Source organism: Xenopus laevis, chromosome 3L (assembly GCF_017654675.1).
Source record: "Xenopus laevis strain J_2021 chromosome 3L, Xenopus_laevis_v10.1, whole genome shotgun sequence".
Classification (NCBI taxonomy): Eukaryota; Metazoa; Chordata; class Amphibia; order Anura; family Pipidae; genus Xenopus; species Xenopus laevis.
The window spans coordinates 69,494,257-69,515,144 of NC_054375.1; the positions used below are offsets into that span (position 1 = coordinate 69,494,257).

At 36.0% G+C, this 20,888-nt stretch overlaps 1 protein-coding gene across 8 annotated transcripts in view; it reads right to left on the minus strand.

Annotated features, from left to right (window-relative positions):
- usp15.L (ubiquitin specific peptidase 15 L homeolog) overlaps positions 1-20,888 on the minus strand; it is a 52,015-nt gene that overhangs the window by 3,059 nt on the left and 28,068 nt on the right. For 4 of the 8 annotated variants that reach the window (XM_018252501.2, XM_018252500.2, XM_018252505.2 and 1 more), the window contains 14 exons: positions 18,724-18,868; positions 17,846-18,019; positions 17,472-17,645; positions 16,366-16,590; positions 15,432-15,515; positions 15,258-15,352; positions 13,673-13,864; positions 12,414-12,529; positions 10,629-10,904; positions 7,755-7,825; positions 6,235-6,350; positions 5,651-5,800; positions 3,459-3,562; positions 1,385-1,473 (listed from right to left, as the gene is read on the minus strand). In XM_018252501.2, the coding sequence (XP_018107990.1) occupies positions 1,385-1,473; positions 3,459-3,562; positions 5,651-5,800; positions 6,235-6,350; positions 7,755-7,825; positions 10,629-10,904; positions 12,414-12,529; positions 13,673-13,864; positions 15,258-15,352; positions 15,432-15,515; positions 16,366-16,590; positions 17,472-17,645; positions 17,846-18,019; positions 18,724-18,868 (2,011 nt within the window). The remainder of the gene's footprint in view (positions 1-1,384; positions 1,474-3,458; positions 3,563-5,650; positions 5,801-6,234; positions 6,351-7,754; positions 7,826-10,628; positions 10,905-12,413; positions 12,530-13,672; positions 13,865-15,257; positions 15,353-15,431; positions 15,516-16,365; positions 16,591-17,471; positions 17,646-17,845; positions 18,020-18,723; positions 18,869-20,888) is intronic. The other 4 variants (XM_018252504.2, XM_018252502.2, XM_018252507.2 and 1 more) reach the window with 1 other exon arrangement.

A 20,888-nucleotide genomic window follows, 5' to 3' on the forward strand; every position in this document is an offset into this window, starting at 1 on the left:
AAAGTGGAGCTTTTAGGCAGTGGACTATACAAAGAATTGACATTGGCATCCAATTTATAAAAAGGAAATGATGGAACTGGAGAGGGTAAAGACATGGACAATGAGATAATAAGATAATATATGAGAAGGAAGGTTTAATTTATGATTACGTTAGGTTTACATATACTGCAGAAAAATGATCATTATGTAAAAATCTAAACAAGGCACATAAAAAATAACAAAAAAAATTAATTGATTCACTAACTTCGACTGAAGGATTCGAAGGTAAAAAACTTCGAATTTTGAAGTTTTTATCGAATGGGCTTCTTCGACCTTCGACTACGACTTCGAATCGAAGTATTCGAAGTAAAAATCGTTCGACTATTCGACCATTCGATAGTCGAAGTACTGTCTCTTTAAAAAAAACTTCGACCCCCTAGTTTGCCATCTAAAAGCTACCGAAGTCAATGTTAGCCTATGGGGAAGGTCCCCATAGGCTTGCCTAACTTTTTTTGATCGAAGGATATTGCTTCGGTCGCTGTATTAAAATCCTTCGAATCGTTCGATTCGAAGGATTTTATCGTTCGATCGAAGGAATTATCCTTCGATCGCTCGATCGAACTATCTGCGCTAAATCCTTTGACTTCGATATTCTAAGTCAAAGGATTTTAATTCCTAGTCGAATATCTAGGGTTAATTAACCCTCGATATTCGACCCTTAGTGAATCGGCCCCTTAATCAGAGTGATCTGCTGAACACCTTTTCAGTTTATAGTACATGTTCTATTTTTAGTGGTGTCGGAGATATCAGTAATTTTAGACAGGCAGTACCAGGTTTACCAGGTATACCAGGTTTTTGGTTCACTAGCTCTCTTTTAAAGTCAGTGAACTATACTGATTATCAACTTTCTGGACAGTCAGTTAACTGTAGCATTGTAGACTCACTGTGAGAGAGCTACTGAAGCAAATGCTTGGTATTATCAGTCAAAAACTGGTAATATCTAAGAAGCCACTAAAAAGAAAACATTTATGTTAATGGCAAAAGTGCTTAGAGGAGCACTCTACGTTTACATGACTTGATGTTTTTTGTGGTTTAGGTCCCAAAATTAAATATTTCATGACATACCAGGGCAGTCCTACAAGTAGAATGTTAATGAAGTTACTGCTGTGTAATACTTTTCATTAATATACAGACAGTCGATGTATTGCATTCCTGGAGACAACTGACACATAGAGCAATTTGTAAGAGAATATAAAAAATTATATAAGGCTTCTCATAGATTTTAAATCGTTGATTTAGGGAGCAGTTGAGAGCCTTTTCTTTTTTATTCCCTTGAAGAAAGCTCTAGTTTCATTATAAGCCAGGCACCTTTAAGACGTTTAGACAACCGTTACATAATACTTGCCACTATCTGTTCCTCAGATGCAGTTGACACACTACTGTCATCAAAATAATACCATTTTCCATCATCTTTGTTTTTAGCAAAAGCCGTATCTAAACGAGACAAAAGGAAGAAAGCGGTATAATGAAAAAGCATAGCATGAAGTCATAACTGTTGGGTAAAGCTGAATTGATGATTCGGTTAGAACAGACTCAGTATATAACAAATCTCATTTCTGAAGGGTGCATTGGTGGCTGCAGAGGTAATAACTTAGCTTCAGTCAGTCAAACCCAGTTTATACTTTGCTCTGTACTCTTAAAGTCGGTCTAATTGAAAATAAGGTTTCAGTGCAGTCTCACATATAAAATAAAGTGCACCGACACTGTTGCAGAAGGTCTTTGAGAATTTGAGGAGCTCTCCATCTGCCTAAATGAGAATCACAAAGCCAAGTGGAAAGGGAATGTTACAAATGTTGGCCATAAGATACACAGCAAATAACCACAAAACATGTAGGGAGCGTTATGCTCTTCTGTCCATAATGAACGTAGGGGCCTTTTTATCATGCTGTGCAATAAGTGGAGTGAAGCATTACTGTGATGTTGCCCAAAGCAATTAGATTTCAACACTTAGAAAACAAAACCAAAAGCAAAGATCTGATTGGTTGCTATAAGCAACATCAGTGGTAATGTTTCACTCCCCTTTTTACACAGCATGGTAAATAAAACCCTTAGTGTGTAACATAAAAATTATTTAACATAGGAATAAATTTGTAAAATAAATGTCAATTGAGAATTTGGATATGCGTCATACCCCACCCCATATTTGAGTAAAATATGTTAATGGGATATTCATTTTATTTTAGTTTCAACCGTTTTATTACATTTTGATTTGCACTATATTATATTTGATGCAGGTATTGTAGCAAATCAAACAGTTTTAAAGGACATGTATCCCCCCCTACAAATATGTAATCAGTTAACATCCTCTTTGAAATATTTAGGTAACTGCCACTCTGGTTGTTAAAAGGTTAACAGTAAGGCTGCAGCATCCACTTAATCACTTAGAATTCCTTCTCCTCCTCTAACCCACTCGCTCCCCTACCTCAGGAATTTGCTTTGGCTGTTGGCTCATGAGCATGCTCAGTTCTTCTCATCTCAGATTACTAAACACACCCTCCAGTCTAACAACCAATGACAAGATAACATTACTGGACCCCATAGAAACCCTAGCTGTCTGAACCTATTTTTTTCTCCTAACCACCTCTCCTGAGCTCAGCTTAACCAATACAGTGCTCAAAACCAGCAGAACTTTTTATCAAAGTATGTTGTGCCTGTGTAAACCCGCATACATCTAATCTAATAAATGCATTGGAATGTATTCACTCGGGATCTGTGAATAGTTTGTAATTAAAGAATCTGCGCTTAGGTGTATGTATGGAGTATGGGCCAACTCCCTTGGGGGGGGGTAGTTAGCCTAGGGGGAGGTGGGTCTACCTGGGGTGGGGGGTACAGGTTTTTTCCCGAACAGGTTGAATTCTCCTTTAACATTGTAGACAAACATCACCGATGATGTTGCCCATACCAACCAAGGAGCAATTAGATTTCAGCAGTCACCTACAGTTTAGAAAACAAAAGCAAAAATCTGATTGGTGCTATGGGCAACATCACTGATGATGTTCCAATGATGTTTGTCTCCAATGTTAATAAATATGCCCAACAGTGTGCATGTATGTGGAAGCCCATGCAAGTGAATACAAGGGAGCATTTCATTCTGTCTATAAAGACCTTCTGTTATTAGGAAATTGTACAACAGTAAAATAGAAATTAATTTGGGACATTCTTTAATTACAACTGCACTAAAACATTTGTGACTGTCTTCCCATTATTCAAAGTGGTGGAATAAAAAACTCACTTCAGATTAAAGGGAAATAGTTTTTTTTTTAAATATAATTTACCTTTGAACTGACATTGATAACTGAATAAACGGGTTTCTCGTAGTTTTAATTTCTAGTATTTTTAGTGCGATAAGAGAAGTCGCTGATACACATACTCTATGTACCTTGCATTCATTTTAAGGCAAATTTAGATGAACAACTTACAATGTCCTCCACCCATTCCTCCATAGTGATTTGACACAGCAATTAAATTATAACAGCAAGGACCCGCATTTGGATTAATGAGAAATTTGGACATGTCAAGGTCACTGTTGAAAAGAACAAAAATGTAAATTACGACAGGTTTATATTTAAAGTGAGGTAAGCAAGATGCCCAAGATGGTTTGGATTCAAATGATAGCATCTAGTTGTATAAATCTAGCAAGTTTGTAATTATGTTTTTTATGTTAGATGCCTCTAAATGTATCTGAATTCTAGCCACCGTCATTGACAGTCTAAGCGAGAGACAAGGTGACATTGCAGCCTCTTGGCATTTCTTCAAAGCATGGACGCCATATTTGTCAGATAAGTCAGAAAATGTGTTGTATTTGTACATTGTAATTAAGCAGCAGTGGGTTTTGTGGGTTTGTTGGTGCTGTTGCAGTGGATTGTGTTTGTAATGTATGCGAGTATGCCAGAGTGACATATTTAATAAAATATGAATTTTCTTCTCTTCGAACTCTGCCCAAGTTCATCTCAATACATCAGGTGTATTTTAACAATGTTATATATTATTATTATTATTATCACTTATTTATAAAGCCCCAACATATTCCACAGTGCTGTACAATAAAGAGTTGTGATTAAAGCAATAATGACACCAAAAACATACATTTTAACACCTGCCATCATGTTATATATGATAAGATAATTTGCCAAATCTAAGTCTAATACTAGCTTGATTCACTCGACTCCAGTCCTAAGGAGCAGCAGTCGGTAGTCTGTGCTTGTCTCAAAACACTGCCCTGAAAACCATTTAAAGAATGCAGCCAATCAGAGCAGATTCCTCTAGTTAAAGAAGCAGACCTTTCAAGGAAAAATGGTCAGCAAGACCTATAGGTCAGTTTGAATGTACACTCCTATTTTGAAAAGTACTATTTTGGTGTCAGTATCACTTTAAAAAACAGATAGAGGGTCACAGGTTGGGCATTTCTGGTACTGAGTGTAAACAAAGTCAGAAACCTATAAGTACCACCTTTTTCACAAATAATACGTGACATGGACAGAAACCTATGTTTCTTGAGCAACATAACTGAACTTGTCATTTTTGGATTTAAAGTAGAAGGAAAGTCACAATCACTGGGGAGTGCCAAAAGTTAGACAACCCCTAGAGATTGTATTCACTTACCTGATACCCTTGGCCGGTGCTCTTGTTAGCAGAAAACTGCACCAGCCTCGGGTTCTTTTTAACAAGCACCACTGAGCGATCCTCTTCTTCTGCTTTTTTTCTGGGGCCGACAGGGAAAAGTCTGGCTTTTTTTTTGTTAAAAAGTGGGCCTTTCACTCTACTGTGCATGCGCACGTGTATGAAAAAAGAAGAAACGGGAAGAGGATCGCTCTCTGGTGTTTGCTGAGAAAAACCACAGGCAGTTTCAGTTTTCTGCTAACAGGAGCACCAGCCTGTGGTATCAGGTAAGTGAATATAATCACTGGGGTGTCTAACTTTTTGCACACCCACTGATTGTGGACTTTCCTTCTCCTTTAAAGGAGAAGGAAAGGTTAAAACTAAGTAAGCCTTATCAGAAAGGTCCATCTAAATATACCAGTAAATCCCCAAAGTAGTGCTGCTCTGAGTCCCCTGTCAAAAGAAACACTGCATTTCTTTCCTTCTATTGTGTACACATGGGCTTCTGTGTCAGACTTCCTGCCTTCAGCTTAAATCTCATTGCCCTGGGCAAAAGCATGCTCAGTTTGTTCCTCTCCCCCCCCCTCCCTTCTCTACTGTAATCTGAGCCCAGAGCAGGGAGAGACTCAGGCAGGAAGTGATGTCACACCATGTTAATACTGCAACTGCTATCCTAAACAAACAGAGAGTTTCTAGAGCTTTTTACTCATGTATGGTAAAACATTCTACAGAATAAATATAGCATTCTAGCTTGCACTATTGCAGCTAATCTATTGCCAATAAAATGCCTCCGTAGCTTTCCTTCTCCTTTAAACATGTCACTGAATGAACGCTTTACACAAAACAGGGACATCGGAAGTGTATCAGAAGCAGAAAACCAAGTTGTGTTGTTTCAGAACAATATAAATTCACATGCACAAGAACCTTATGTGCACAGCACAAAAAAATGGCCAAAAATGTTTGGCCCTTCCAATTTTGGGCAACTTAAATGAGCATTATATTCTACACTTACCTTATAGGAAAATCAACCAGAGTGTCCAGTTTATCTCTCATGTATCTACTGTAAGAGAAACGTTTCAAATGTACCACAAGAACTGGGGGCAAGGACCAGAGATCTAATTTTTTGGTTGCTTGCTGATGTTCTTTGCAGTTGGGACAGTACCTACATAAAAAAATATAACTTTATGAATTTTAAGATAATGATTCAGTTCCGGTATCTGTTCAGTTTCATATAATATAAATCTACCACAAAAAATATAATTTTTGTTAGGGATGCACTGAATCTACTATTTTGAAATTCGGGCAAATCCTGTATTTGGACAAATACTGAACCCAATCTGGAATCCTAATGTACATATGCAAATTAGGGCCAGGAAGGTTGAAAGAGAACCATGCTCTGTGCGTGTGATTACACGTTTTTTCGTTACTTCCTTCTTTGTGTGCCAGTCATGTGATTTTACGGATTCGGATTTGGTTTGGCCAGGCACTTGGATTCGGCCAGCAAACTACAAGTGCCATTTAAGCCTATGCAAACATTTTAAATCCGCCTCTAAAAATAATGTGATAGTAGTATTCCTTCAGTATTGCTGAGCTTACCACGGATCCTCAGCCCCCAATTTTTCCTTAGTCGTGAACAATTCAATGCAATCTTTTAATTTCATAAATGCTTTTTTCTGTGGAATAAAATCCACACTTTCATGTTTTTCAAAATCCTGTAAAAATTGCAATGCAAAGACCAATTAGACAGAAAGGGACAAAGAAGTACTGTAAATAATTTAGCATGAAATTCAAACCTACCGCTCACCTATAAATACCAGACTAATTATATGATTACATTATTATACTTTATAAGTAATACTAAACATACTTTTTAATGTAGAATCAAATTCCATTGGTCGCATAGACAACTAATTCCATATGATTTCCATACAACTCCTCAAGAAATGAGACATGATTCCTAAAGTGATCAGATCAAGGTTATCTGCATTACAGGGATGTGGCTGCCTTAGGAATACATTATACATTACATTAAAGTATTTTCAGATTTGAATTAAATATTGCACCCAAAATATTTTTTTAGTCTCATACAGGTTCTTATTTTACATTTGTTCAAATATATATGGTTTATTAGTGTGCTTCAACAATATTTTTCCAACTTTGAAAAAAAAAAATCATGCATCTTTTATATTTGCTTTATTTGATTTTTCTGTTAGAAATAACTAAATAATAAAGCCACCATAACATTTCTGGCCACAGGGCTGCCACTAAAAGGTTTCATGGTGAGACAGAATTGTAGTTTGCATAAAATCTTTGGAACTTGAATGAGGCTGGTCAAGAACACATTGTTCAACAATTTTGAGTAAAACAGAGAAATCTGGTAACAACCATGTTATGCACCATTAAAAGTATAAGTTATCTTTGATCTATATTTTAAGGTCTACATGTTATGAAATGCAAAATTATTTTCTAGCAAATATAAAAGGGTATGAATTCAAAACATACAAATACAGGTTGAGGAGGGCCCCATAGGTGGCAGCTTTGACATTAGACCATATTTTGTCTGTTTATCAAAATCCCATCTGGTGCATATGGGTCATCAAAGGCCAAGAGGGGTGTTCAGATCCCACTGCTCCCCCCTGAGACATTATGACAAACAAAATGCACTGCCAAATTGCCCAAGAACCACTCATTTGGAAGAAAGAAGAGATGTTTATGGGATAGGCTGTGTTGCGGTAAGTTACTTTAGAAAGTTACTTTAGAAAGGAAAAAGATGAAGTTGAATACCATCACAGAACCGTAAGCTATTATCAAGATGAAGAGGAAATGCCTTTATTATAAACTGGAGAAGCAACGGGTAAATAAGGTATTATATCAAACAGAAGCACAGTCATAAATCCTACAGCAATTGAGGGTACCAGGGTGTTGTGATCCATGCAAAGAAAAGTTTCAGACGCATCAGAGGTTACTAGTTATGAATGCTGTTTTGGACCTAGCAAGTTATTGCTACACTGTGTGTGATCATCACTACAGGTATAAAGCAGATCTAATAAGCTGTAGGCACAGTGTTTCACTGTTATTTTGTTAAATTTAGAACATGAATTAATTTGGGGGCTTACCTCTGCTGCATTCTCATCAAAGAATTTTTTCTTTAGCTTGGGATCCCAGTCTAAGGCAAGGTAAGATCTTTCTAAGACATAAAGCATTAGTTTGCCATGAGGTTTTTAATAAACAAATCATAGGTTATATTATATTAAAGGGAAAGTAGTCAGAGGAAACATCACGTTTTGTATATATGTTATCACTAGACTTGTGTTTGGCAAGAAAGTAGTTTCAATGGAAAGTCAACATACTGCAATCTAAGCAGAAGCTTTAATGTCACATGAGCAAGATAAAAATCAGAACAAGATTGAATCCGTTCTCCTGCTGATAATATTAAGTTAATCTAATATTTTCTCTACTCACACACTAGACAGTATATTCTGCAGCACTGTACAATAAGAGGTGTTTAATATGAGGCACCCAGGGAGGTAGGAAACACCTATTCCATCAAAGGTGTAACTTGGAAAGCTACTTTGAAGAATGTAGGGTGCGCGGCAATAATGGTTCGGGGGAACTTTTTAGGCACTGTAAGTTTCCAATACGTACTTTCCCTTTAAAATGTATAGGTACTAGAGTGATTTTTAGAGAAATAAGTTAATAAAGCAATATTAAGGCTAGTTAAAAAATAGCATAGTACATATAACATGTTACCACCCAATAAAATCAGCTAAAAGAGTATTTGAAAGAATGAATGAAAATCCGACAGGAATGATTGGATACATCTGTTTACCCTAGTAGTTCTCTGCAAAATTAGGCACATCCATAAGCACAAGGGCTACAATGCACCAAAATGAATGTGTTGGGGCTCTGTAATGCAGCAGCATTTAGACAAAAAGAAAGGCACATAGAATTAAACATTACTACAAGGTTAAGCTACTTTGCAAAAGACTTCTAAGCTTCTACTTTTAGGAGAAGGAAAGGCTAAAATTAAGTAAGCTTTATCAGACAGATCTATATAAATACACCAGTAAACCCTGCTGCTCTTGAGTCCTCTGTCAAAAGAAACACAGCATTTATTTCCTCCTATTGTGTACACACGGACTTCTGTATCAGACTTCCTGTTTTTAGCATAAATCTCAAGGGCTAGGGCTTGAGCATGCTCAGTTTGCTCCTCTCTCCCTCCTCCCCTCCCAGCTGTAATGTGAGCCCAGAGCTATGAGTGAGTAGGGAGAGACTCAAGCAGGAAGTGATATCACAACAAGCTAATGTGGCAGCTGCTAGCCTAAACAAACAGAGAGAGCTTCTAGAGCTGTTTATTCAGGTATGGTAATTCTATAGAATAAATGTAGTGTCCTAGCTTGCACTATTATGGTTAATCTATTGGCAATAAACTGCTTCAGTAGCTTTCCTTCTCCTTTAATTAAAAGGCCAGTAACACACTAGGCAGTTTAGGATATTTTGCCAAAATACCTGAAATGGCCCATTTTTGCCCTCTGCGAGAACTGCCTGAATGAGGTAGTTCAAGTACTGGAAAGTAATTATCATGTGATAGTGACATTTGTTTTTTGAACATTAGGGCAAAAATCATCTAGCAAGCATCTATATTAGCATTTTTAGGCAATTTTTTTAAACTAGAGAGGGTAAAATGCCACAAAATCACCCTGTGTGCCATTTGCCCTAATACAGGTATGGGACTTGTTATCTAGAATGCTTGGGCTTTCTGACCAAGGGATCTTTCTGTAATTTGGATCTTCATACCTTAAGTCTACTAAAAATCATTTAACGTTAAATAAACCCAATAGGATAGTTTTGTCTCTAATACATATTAATTATATCTTAGTTAGAATCAAGTAAAAGGTACTGTTTTATTATTACAGAGAATTATTTGATTAAAATCAAGTCCATGGGAGATGGCCTTCCTGTAATCTGAAGCTTTCTGGATAACAGATCACATACCTGTAGAAAATTTAGTATCTTTAGACTACAAGAGATCCAATAAACTGGCTCAATTTATGGTACAAACATGTAAATTAAGTATTGGGGTTTATACAAAGATATCTGCCTAATTCATGATTATATATGGGAAACACAGTTGCAAATACAGTTTTTCAGGGGACCAGAAAAAAAATGGATTAAAATCAGGGAAAAAATACAATTGGGGAAATGTATTGAGCATTATACAGAGAGATGGGACCACTAAAAAACTTCTGGGAAAACTTAAAATCAGGGGACTTAAAATTGAGTTTTCACTGTATTGTCAAGCTACAAAATAATAAAACGTGTTTGAAGTTTAAGGAGAACACAGATACGTGGCTATACAGTAAAATAAGAGGTTTCAAATGTAGAATTAAAATTGCACAATAACATTCTAGCCATTGCTTATGATACACACAGTATAAAGGTATATTTGCTTAATTTTTTCCTTATCTTTGGTAGCTTCATTATAAGAATAGTGATATAAATGTTCCCTTGAAGAGATAGAAAAAAGGAACAGAATTATAGGGTGGTTTACCCCAAAATTACGCTTAATTTTTACTACTTTTTTTTTTACAAAAGTAATGGCACACAGACAATGACAGACATGTTCCAAATTATATTTATCATTAGCCCAAATAGTTTGTGTAAAAACTTTCTAGACTGCCCTGTTGACAATTGCCTAAATGTGCTGATTCAACTGAAAACTTGTTAACAAGCACTGCCATGATTAACTGCAGTAACAGCCTGAAGCTGAGCAAGCACGTTTATGTAAAAAAAACAAAAAACATTGGATGGTAAGGTTTGGAACTTTGGAGCTGCATGTTTGGGCTACAAAAAAACACGACTAAAATACGAGTTCTAAGAAATGTGCAAACAAAAACTCATTTGTTTTTGTTTGCTACTACCTTTCATACAAACACATTTTACCTTTATGTTAAATTCCTGTATAACAGAAAAAAATGATTATAGCTTACCATCCAACCTGAGTTGCCTTTCATCAAATCGAATATATCTTGTATCATCTTTTATATAGGTAATGTCAGAACTGCCCAAATTAGAAAACTGGAATGTAAACAAGCGTTTTTTTTGTCCCGTTACTGATTGTCCTTTGCAAGTATCCTCAGTGCACAATCCATTTTCCGAGTCATTATCTCCTCCAACGGAGTCTTCAGACTGGCTGTTTTCATTTTCTGACGGAAGCTCTTGATCCTGACTAGACTCATCATCTGGTTCATCTGTTTCCATTTCACCTTAGAAAGCATTGATAACTTTACTCCAACCATTCAGGTAAAAGTAAATTAGATAAAAATCCTAAACAAAATGACATATTGAATGAACTCAATACATAAAGTGTTGAAACACTATGAAATTGCTTCATCTGCTTTTTACAGTTGTCCGTTTATGGAGATTTAAACCCAAAAATAAAATATAATTCCAAGCAGATTTAAATATATGACTTTCATTTGAGACATTTATATATTTGAATTTACTATAAAAGTATAAACTATAAAAGTGGCCATAGGTGTTAAGATTTGTAAAAGATCTTTTCGCTATCATAGGACCTGAAACGATCGTTTTAATGTATGATTTGTACATCAACAAAAATTACCATTTCAAGCCGTGGTCGGACAAAAAACGTTAGTCGTTTGGTGCCCAATAACCTCGCGATAATTGGACCGATTTGGATGATCGCAAGAAAATCGGTTGAAAAATCTTAACGTCTATGGCTCCTTTTGCGAGGATCTAGGGTCAAACTGTCAGATGGCAATGGTGGGAATAGGTGGCCTACATCAAGTAGCAGAACTGGTCCTCGATCTGGCAGGAAGATTAAACCTGCCCAATAGAGATCTGGCCAATTTCAGGTGGGCCAGTCCAAGGTTCCACACACAGGCAGATAAACTGCTGAATCGGTCTAAAGGGCCTAAATAACCAGCTTAAATCTGCCCATGTATGTACCTTTACCATGCACTAGTAACAGTGTTTGCTTCAGAAACACTACAATAGTTTATATAAATAAGATACTGTGTAGCTAATGTTTCTGTCCTTGAAGTGGGCTGACAGCAGCTGTGAGGTATATGGGAGGTATATTATCTGTAATTCTATTTCATTAAATCTAGCCAATATGATAAAGAAACATATAACTTTATAAGGCAATACATGGTTCAGAAAATGAAAAAATAAATGCCTTCTGAACACAGTATGGGCCTGAAAAATTATAAGGGGTTTGAGATTTTAAAGAGCAACAGTAACCTCACGAATGCAACAATATATTCTCATGTACATTTCCTGCTTATAATTTATATATTCAATATACTCCTATCGCCTATATTGCAGTACAGAGAGCACAATATTCCATTGGCGATATTAAAATTAATGATATACATATATATAAATGCACATTTATGTACGTATCAGTAATACATAGCAATGATTAACATTAAGGTACTTAAGAGCGGATGGCTAATAATTGTGTGTGGGTGTGTGTATATGCTAATATATGAGCGACTGCAGTAAATGGAAGTGCTCTCTCATCAATTGAAAAGAAGGAGTATATTGGTGCTAATATACTAAAGCTTCAGTTGTTTTGTCACATTGTTACTACACCTGTACTGTGAACTACACGTGTACAATGTGTTCTTAAATCACAGGTTGTAAAATCCTAAAAAATCATTTAGTCAGACACCTGTCCATTTCTGCAATGTTTTTAAAATGACATAAACATGTAAACATTTGAAACTGACAAATGGCTAAAAACTCACTTGGTGAACCTTCTTCGTGGATACCATTTGGGCCATTTCCATTGACGGTATGTTCTTTATTGCAGTGCAAAGATCCATCGTTTTCTTCAGTGTCATTTGTGGCTTTTACATATCGGCTGTCAGGAAAATATGGGAACATATGTCAGTTGGCTATAATAACAGGTAATCAAAATGACTACATCATTTCATATCCATTATCCAATGCATAATCCTATGGATTTATACATCTGCATGATGATGCCATTTTACCTTGTAATGGGAGAAAGCCACACACTGTGCTCTTGACTTCTTTCTAATAAGCAAGTTTGTTTAATGACAAAGAAAGATAAAAGGTCCCAAAAGAGAAAAGTGAGAAATGTGGCTAGTCATTCCAACCTGATGGCCCAAGCCAGGGATCCCCAACCTTTTGAACTTGTGAGCAACATTCAGAAGTAAAAGGAGTTGGGGAGCAACACATGCATGAAAAAATGTTCTTGGGGTGCCAAATAAGTGCTGTGATTGGCCATTTGGTAGCCCCTATGTGGATTGTCAACCAACACTGAGGCTCTGTTTGGCAGTGCATCTGGTTTTTATACAACCAAAACTTGCCTCCAAGCCTGGAATTCAAAAATAAGCTCCTGCTTTGAGGCCATTGGGAGCAACATCCAAGGGGTTGGAGAGCAACATGTTGCTCACGAGCTACTGGTTGGGAATCACTGGCCCAAGCCATTACTTTGCAGGCAAATGGGGGAGTTTTTAGATGGAGAGTTCTAGTAAGCACATAATTACTGTACATACTGCTAGTATAAAGTCATTCAATTGAGAACTTCTACAGTTAGTATGTATTTAAAGACATTGCAGTAATAATTGAGGAGAATAGGGACTCTGCATGAACAAAGTACCTGGGCAAAGATGCATACCCCTCACCAGGTGAGGGCATTAGGCACATACATGTTCTGTCTGTCTACCTCTATTCTGGGCCCTGAGTCCTGCACACAATCCCCACAATTGTGCATGGGGGGATCACTGTGGCTAAATGACTGATAAACCAATATTTTTTTTATATCTGTACCCATGAATGAGCTGAACCAGCAGAACTCTAAAGCTAGTTCTAATTTCTCCATACCAAAGTGGGAAGGTTTGAACATTGCTTCTGCAGAATTCCCTCAGACTATAAGCAAGTCTAAAAGACTGGCTCATATGCCTATGGAAAGTCCAAAATCGCTCATAGAATTTGTACATTTAACTATATAATAGAACATCTGCCATAATATACTTACCACATTCTTAACAAAAGCAGATTATACAATTTATCCTCAGTAATATTTCTAGGCACAGTAGTAAGAAATGGTTGTCCAAACAAAGTTGAACCATGATGATGACTGTAACTTGTATGACGAAACTTTTCTCTTAAATAAACAGGAATTATAACCTGTTCTGTATCTTCTGTTCTACTGATGGATGTTTCGAAACTAAAAAAAAAGGAAAAAAGACAATAAAACCAGGCACTTTAATTAACTATGCGTTTAGTTTGTTAATGTGTTGAAAGACAAATGGTAGAGAATGGTAGAGAGAATACACTACCTATTGGTATGAGGGTGCATTAAAAGATGTATTTACTACAAATATGGAAGCACTTTAATCAATAAACACATACAGAACCCTTGAAGGCATGCCACTGTGGAGGCAAAGGCATGTCACTGAGGCAAAGGTGCACTTCAGAAAGAACTATTTACTTATATAAACAGTGGAGTAATTATAATTTGACAGGACTCCCCCAAAAAAATCTTCAGGGCGTCACCCATGGCACAGCCCTGCCATCCCGTCAGCTCCGGTAAGATGTCTGCCAGCTACGTCAGTGGCTTACTGCTGGAGGGCAGTGAACTTTATTGCAATGCCCAGGGGAACTACAATACAGCAGTCCACCAGGTCTGTGCCCCCTCCATCTGCTGCTAGTTACGCGACTGTGTATAAACCCGTATATCTAAATACAACATTGTCATTTGTTATCTACATCTTCTGCAATATTTTCTACTTTCTAGATGTAGTTCTGCTCTTATCTGGAACAACCATAAGTAATCATGAATCATTGTTACAAATAGTGCACTTTATGTTGCTCTGTAAATACCTTTTTATAGTAAACGCTGAAATTAACAACAGAAAACAAAAAGAAAAGTTCTGCCATAATTGTGCAAAAATTCTATGTTATGATTCTTCCTAATATTGTGTTTTCTATTTTGTAGCCTCAAACATCCACTTAATTAGTTTACTTTTTTTTAAAAAAAATATTCAGCCTCCACCGAATTATCAATTTTAAATAAAGGTTTTATTCAATTCCCCCAACTTAAAAGGAAAACTATACCCCTCAAACAATGTAGGTCTCTATAAAGATATATAGCATAAAACAGCTCATATGTAAAACCCTGCTTCATGTAAATAAACCATTTTCACAATAATATCCTTTTTTTTAGTAGCAGAAAATTGCACCAGTCCTGGGGTTCTTCCAGCAAGCACCACAGAGCGATTGGCTTTCTTCAAATTTCCCAGGGCAGACACATGCGCAGCAGAACAAAATAGTCAACTTCTTGAATAAGCAGAAACCGATCACCCCCGGACCAGTTCAGTTTTCTGCTAATAGGAGCACTGGCACAGGGCGTGTGATAAATATATACAATCTCTTGTATATCCCAAGTAAAAAAAAAAAACAAACAAACTAGAGAAAAAACACATACATGAAATGTCCATGTATACTGACTGATAAATATGTTACTGTTAAAACAGCGAACCCTATCAGTATAACTGATTTCATTACAGATTCCTTTCGATACAAATCAAGCATGTTTAACATGAACAAAAATGCCTTACACATAAATGTCATCACGTTCCATAATACTACTCAAGTTTTCATCCATTGCAAATATCCTGTGAAATCTGTGATTGTAGATGTCAGTGACTACCATCTAAAAATGAAAAGTGGGAATTACAATCAGAAAGTTTCAGTTTGTTTCTATGAACACATTTTAAAATAAAGAAACATACCTTTTCTGGAGCAATGCCAGACAATGAGGAAAGAGCTGTGCAAAGGTCCATAATGTTTCCAATTTTTGGAACAATTACTTTATACTAAAACAAACAAAGAATTTAAATGTATCAGAAAATTGCCTAAAAACATTTGTCAGATTTCTGCATTGTTACAACATTTTTTCACACTTGTCAGTCTCTTCTGGGTTACTTTTTCATAGGGACAGAGGACAGGCCTTAAAGTTGTAATTTAGTATGATGTAGATGTTAATATTCTAAGACAATTTTGAGGTTTTTAAGTGATTTAGCTTTTTGTTCAGCAGCTCTTCAGTTTGGTGTTTTAGCAGTTATCCGATTGCTCTGTTCTTGTTTACCCTAGCAATGAGGCTGTGATATGACCAGAATATGACTAGTTGGAAGGACTGAATAGTAAGATAAGTATTTAGTAAGTAATATATTTTTAGATGCAAGGTTCTATCATTTAGATTATACCTGACACTTAACAGGCTTGGAGCAATGTGAAAATTACAAACCCTGGAACAAAGCACAATTCTTTTGTGGGTTGTGCCATGAGGTACAACACTTTGCTTTGGCCTGTCATTCAGTTCAGTGGAAACCCACTATCAACACTAGTGCTCAAATTTGCCTGTCACTTGCACTGAACTATATGGCAGGCCAAACTGCCATGATTGGGCCTTTCTCCACTGGATGAAAAAGGTGGAGAATGTTATGCCATAGGTTTTATGCTAGCATATTTAGCAGTATTTAGGCTGTTTTCTCATTACACCAAAAAAAATTAAATAAGAAATATATTCTTTCAGTGAAAAAAATTGCTTCAGAGATCCCTGTACGATGGGTTTCTGGAAATAGCTACCTAGTCATTATGATGTCCGCAATATTTCAAGCTTATACATTTGTTCCTGGAATGTGACATCCACGGAACACACCTTACCTGCATAGGTTTGGTGAGTGGGTCCATTCTGACTAGATAAACTTCTAATGCACGTTCTTTTTTCATGGGCAGTGGAAGTGTAAGGTAACAAAAAGGATCAAACGTTACAGAAATTTTAGAACATTCAGGACATACTAAAGTGGATTTAAATAACCCATGAAATATATCAACAATAATGGAGTCATTCCTTTTTATATGGTTCTCCCAGGCTTCTTCAGCAACTACCTATAATGTAAGAAACATGGATAAGTTTAAGCACTGTTTTAACAATTATACAGCATAATCTATAAATAGATTTACCCTTCATTAGAAATACTGTCCTAACCTCCGAGCAGGACAGAAGAAAAAAACTGAGGGGAACAGGAGGAGCAAGGGCTTATATGAAGAGGGTGGAGCCGAGAATCTGTTTCTTCTTCTGTCCTGCCTCCGGGTGGATACTTAACCCCATAGAGTTCTGCACTGAAGGAAGGGCCGTTCTAGAAAAATAGATCCTCCCTATTGACTGGCTTTAAAAAAAACAAGAAAAATCCAACTAACTTAAATTGCTTTTTTTTCCAGGGCTGGTAATTCTCTCTGGGAAAAAATGTTTAGGTGCATTGCTGCCATCTTAGCAGTATTTTCCAAGGATAGACGTGTTCACTATAGTAAAATGTTTTTAATATTACTATACTGCACATGAGCAAGTCTAGCTAGGCACAAGGTGGCCTTACAAAATACTGCTAAGATGGCAGCCAGCGCATAGTTATTAAAATCCCTGGGTCAGTGCATTCTCCCCAAACAGTAGCACTGGACAGGGGAAATACAGTAAGTTATAATTTAGTCAGACAATCCTTATCCTGTAAATGTATAAACTCGGATCTGCAAACACCAATTTGATTTTATTATTACCACTCGTCACCACAGAAGATTGGTAATGATTTTTTATGCAGTTGAGTGGAGAATATAGCAAAAAAAAAAAAACTTCCTTTAGGCCCCCACTATCCAAACTTTAAATCAAAAAAAAAAAAAAAAAGATGCTGCACAGGATCTTCCCATGTTACAGACAGCAAACTAAAGCCTACTCCTAAGAAGGGATCTTATTGGTTAGTGTAATTAAGTATTCATACATTTTCCTTCCTCACCTTGTCTGGCCTTCCATCGGCATCTTTTAATTGTATGTAAGGCTTCTTTCGAATTCGGTTCAAGTCCTCATGTAAGCCATCTAATAAAAATGCAAGCAATTCCTGGCAATCTTGTTGTTGATAACCAGAAAACTGTGGTGCAAAACGCCCCACCTGAGTCTAAGAAGTACACAAAGAATAAACAGTTTTACAAGAACTTGCCTAGCCGTGGGTTATTGTAACAGTATCATATATTCGTTTCCGTAATGTCTTATTTACACTAAAAAAGTGTCCGATTTTTAAGTTAATTTAAAGGCAGTAAAATCAAAACTGACACTACTGCCTTTATAAAAACAGTTTTGAGATGGAAGAAGTCAAACCTTAAATGCTCTTGGTGTTACATAGCTGTATTTTCCTGACCACATTTGTTTGATGAGCTCTGCATAAGATTTGGCTATTTCACCACGCATTCCCAATGGATTATCCATGTTTAATTCATCTTGATACTTGTCATTAAGGAAGTATTCAGTAAGTGGAGGGGTATTGCTCAAACACTGGTGAAAGACATAGAAGAAAAAATAGCTTCACAAAGACTCTAATAAATTATATAAACAAGGGAAAATAATCTATCAAAAACATCATTTATTGTGTGTCTGAGCAAAGCATAAACTAATATTTGCATCTTATTTTGAATACAGAGCCAACCCTTTCATTATAATTCTTTAATATTTGAGGTTTTTGAGTTATTTAGCTTTTTATCCAGCAGCTGTCCAGTTTGTAATTTCAGCAATCTAGTTGCTAGGGTCCAAATTACCCTAGCAACCATGTACTGATTTGAATAAAAGACTGGAATATGAATAGGAGAGGAACTGAATAGAAAGATAAGTAATAAAATGTAACAATAACAATACATTTATAGACTTACAGAGAATTTGTTTTTTTAGATGGGGTCAATGGCCCCCATTTGAATGCTGGAAGAAAGAGGCAAATCATTCAAAAACAATAAAAATGAAAACATTTAAACCAGTTTAAAAGTTGCTTAGAATTAGCCATTCTATAAAATACTAAAAGTTAACTTAAAGGTGAACCATACCTCTAAAACCCATAGGCAGAGACAAGTGTTTCATTTAAAAAGGCTTTATTTATATTAAAAGTATATTATAAGTGCATTGAATATTGATATATTATGAATACATTTTATGTGTTCTCCTAATACTTACTGATCATCTAAATGATCACCTGGCTATATATTCCTTACCTGAATTGCAGAATTCATGAAACAAGTGTTCCCCAAGTTGCTGAGACCACAGAGTCCAGGTTGTTCATTCTGTCTTCCTGGCTCTGAGTATTCGTAGTTCTTGTAAGCAGCATATGAAGGCAGGCAATAGTTTGAATTTTTCACACTAAAAAAAGAGCACGAAACAGTTTAATCAATAAATAATATATCAGCTTTAAGTTGCTTGAGAACATCCAAAAAGAACCACTGCATGACAAGGAACAAATCACTGCTGCACATTACTAGTACCTTCATACCCTGGATTTTGTTGAATAGGTTCACAATTCAATTGATTTTCTCTTGGCCTTTGAAACTTAAAACATTTGGATATTAAATATGCCCAGCAGCAATCAGTCATTTCATGAGCTAGAATCTTGAATACTGTATTTAAATATTTAAGAAAATGTGTAATTCTACAGTTGCAGGATTGGAGATTTTAGTAACGCTGAATAGATTTGCTATCCAGTTACAGGTGATATAGCAAAATTTACAAGGACAAAAGATCCACAAGCCCAAAGGGAAAAAAAAAAAAAAGCCTATTTATAGCTTGCCAGCAAGGACAGTACAAGTGAATGTTCTCAAGCTGCAAACAAGGAAGTGTGTGATGAAAGATGGCTTGTTCCATTTAGCTATGTAACATCAGGTATACAAAAAGTTATGGGGAACTACAAATCACACCACGATCATTCTGCCTGGAAGATAGTTATTCTTACCATTTATATAAGGAATGTGCCAATGTAATTATGATTATGGAAATATGCAAAACTGCATGGAACAATATAACCGTAACTAATATGTATAATGATAATAGTAGTCATGTTTAGCTAGGCACTCACTTTGCTCTCTTATATCTTATATCTTATATCTATTTATAGGGTCAAAAAACTCTGCAGCGGCATAAGCCTTGGTATAATGTATAACAAATGGAACATTATCCCCTGGGCAATGCGCTATAAATAACAGTTCCAATCAGCTGTAATGAGAGAACTGCCTGATTACATTATGTTACACATAAAGCATATCAAGTATTTTAAAACATACATGATCTATATATTCATTCATGATCAATATATTATCTATGTAGACTAGAGTATCCTTTGGATTTTGGCAATTACAAATGATACGATTTGCCTGGTCCTTTCTATTCAACGTCAAACGCTGTTTCATTATTTTAGGCTGTGGACACTAACTCTTTTCGCTTTTGAATATTTGCCTTAATTTGAGTTCCTACTCCATATTGGTTTGGCTGTTTAATTATTAAGTTAAGATTAAATTGATGGTCAGTGGAAACATAAATTCTGCTCGACGGAACTGAAAATGATGCAGGGAACCACATGGTGATCAATGTGCTCCAAATGTTTGTAAATGTAAAATACTGTTATTTCTGAATTTCCTTTACATACATAAGATAAATACATTTGTGTCAGTCACAGAATCCATCACTTCACGATAGAATAGGCTTCTGGGAGCCTAAGGGAGGTTAGTAAATGGTTCTTATAAGTAACATAGCTTCCTTTTAACCTGAACTCATGTATGTCTGTTTAAAAAAATTATTTTTGTAAGATCAGACAGTGTTCAGGCACCTTTTCAACATGAGCCAACTAAACTACTGGTGTCCCACAGACCATTATTATCTGAGCGGCCAATAGCTAAGATTAGCCGTTGGACAATTCCCCTGTGCAAGCCCATACTTTCCAAAAATTATTAGGATTTGCAATCACATTATATATTAACTCCGAGGTGGCATAGCAACATTTACTAGTCAGTGATAAGCAGAAGATCAAGCTGATTATAAATCATTTCCCCCCCCACAGAACATTTGTGTTTGTCCTGATTATAGAAACTCTGTTTCCACAATGGAATAGATCTTTAATTGTAAAATAAAACTGGCACTGTCCATTATAATTATAGCTTAGACCATTATATAAAATGTAAGGATCTACTGTAGCTTTTGTTATGAAACACTTATTTCAGTTAGTTAATTCATATAACCCTGTTTTTTTCTTAATTTAAAACACAAATTGGCAATATATTAAGCCCATATGAAGTATATCATCAATGTGTTCTTGTTGAACTGGGATTTCTTGCAGTAACTGTATAAATACAGGACTGGAAAACAAAAAATGTCTCATTCCATTAACTCTAAT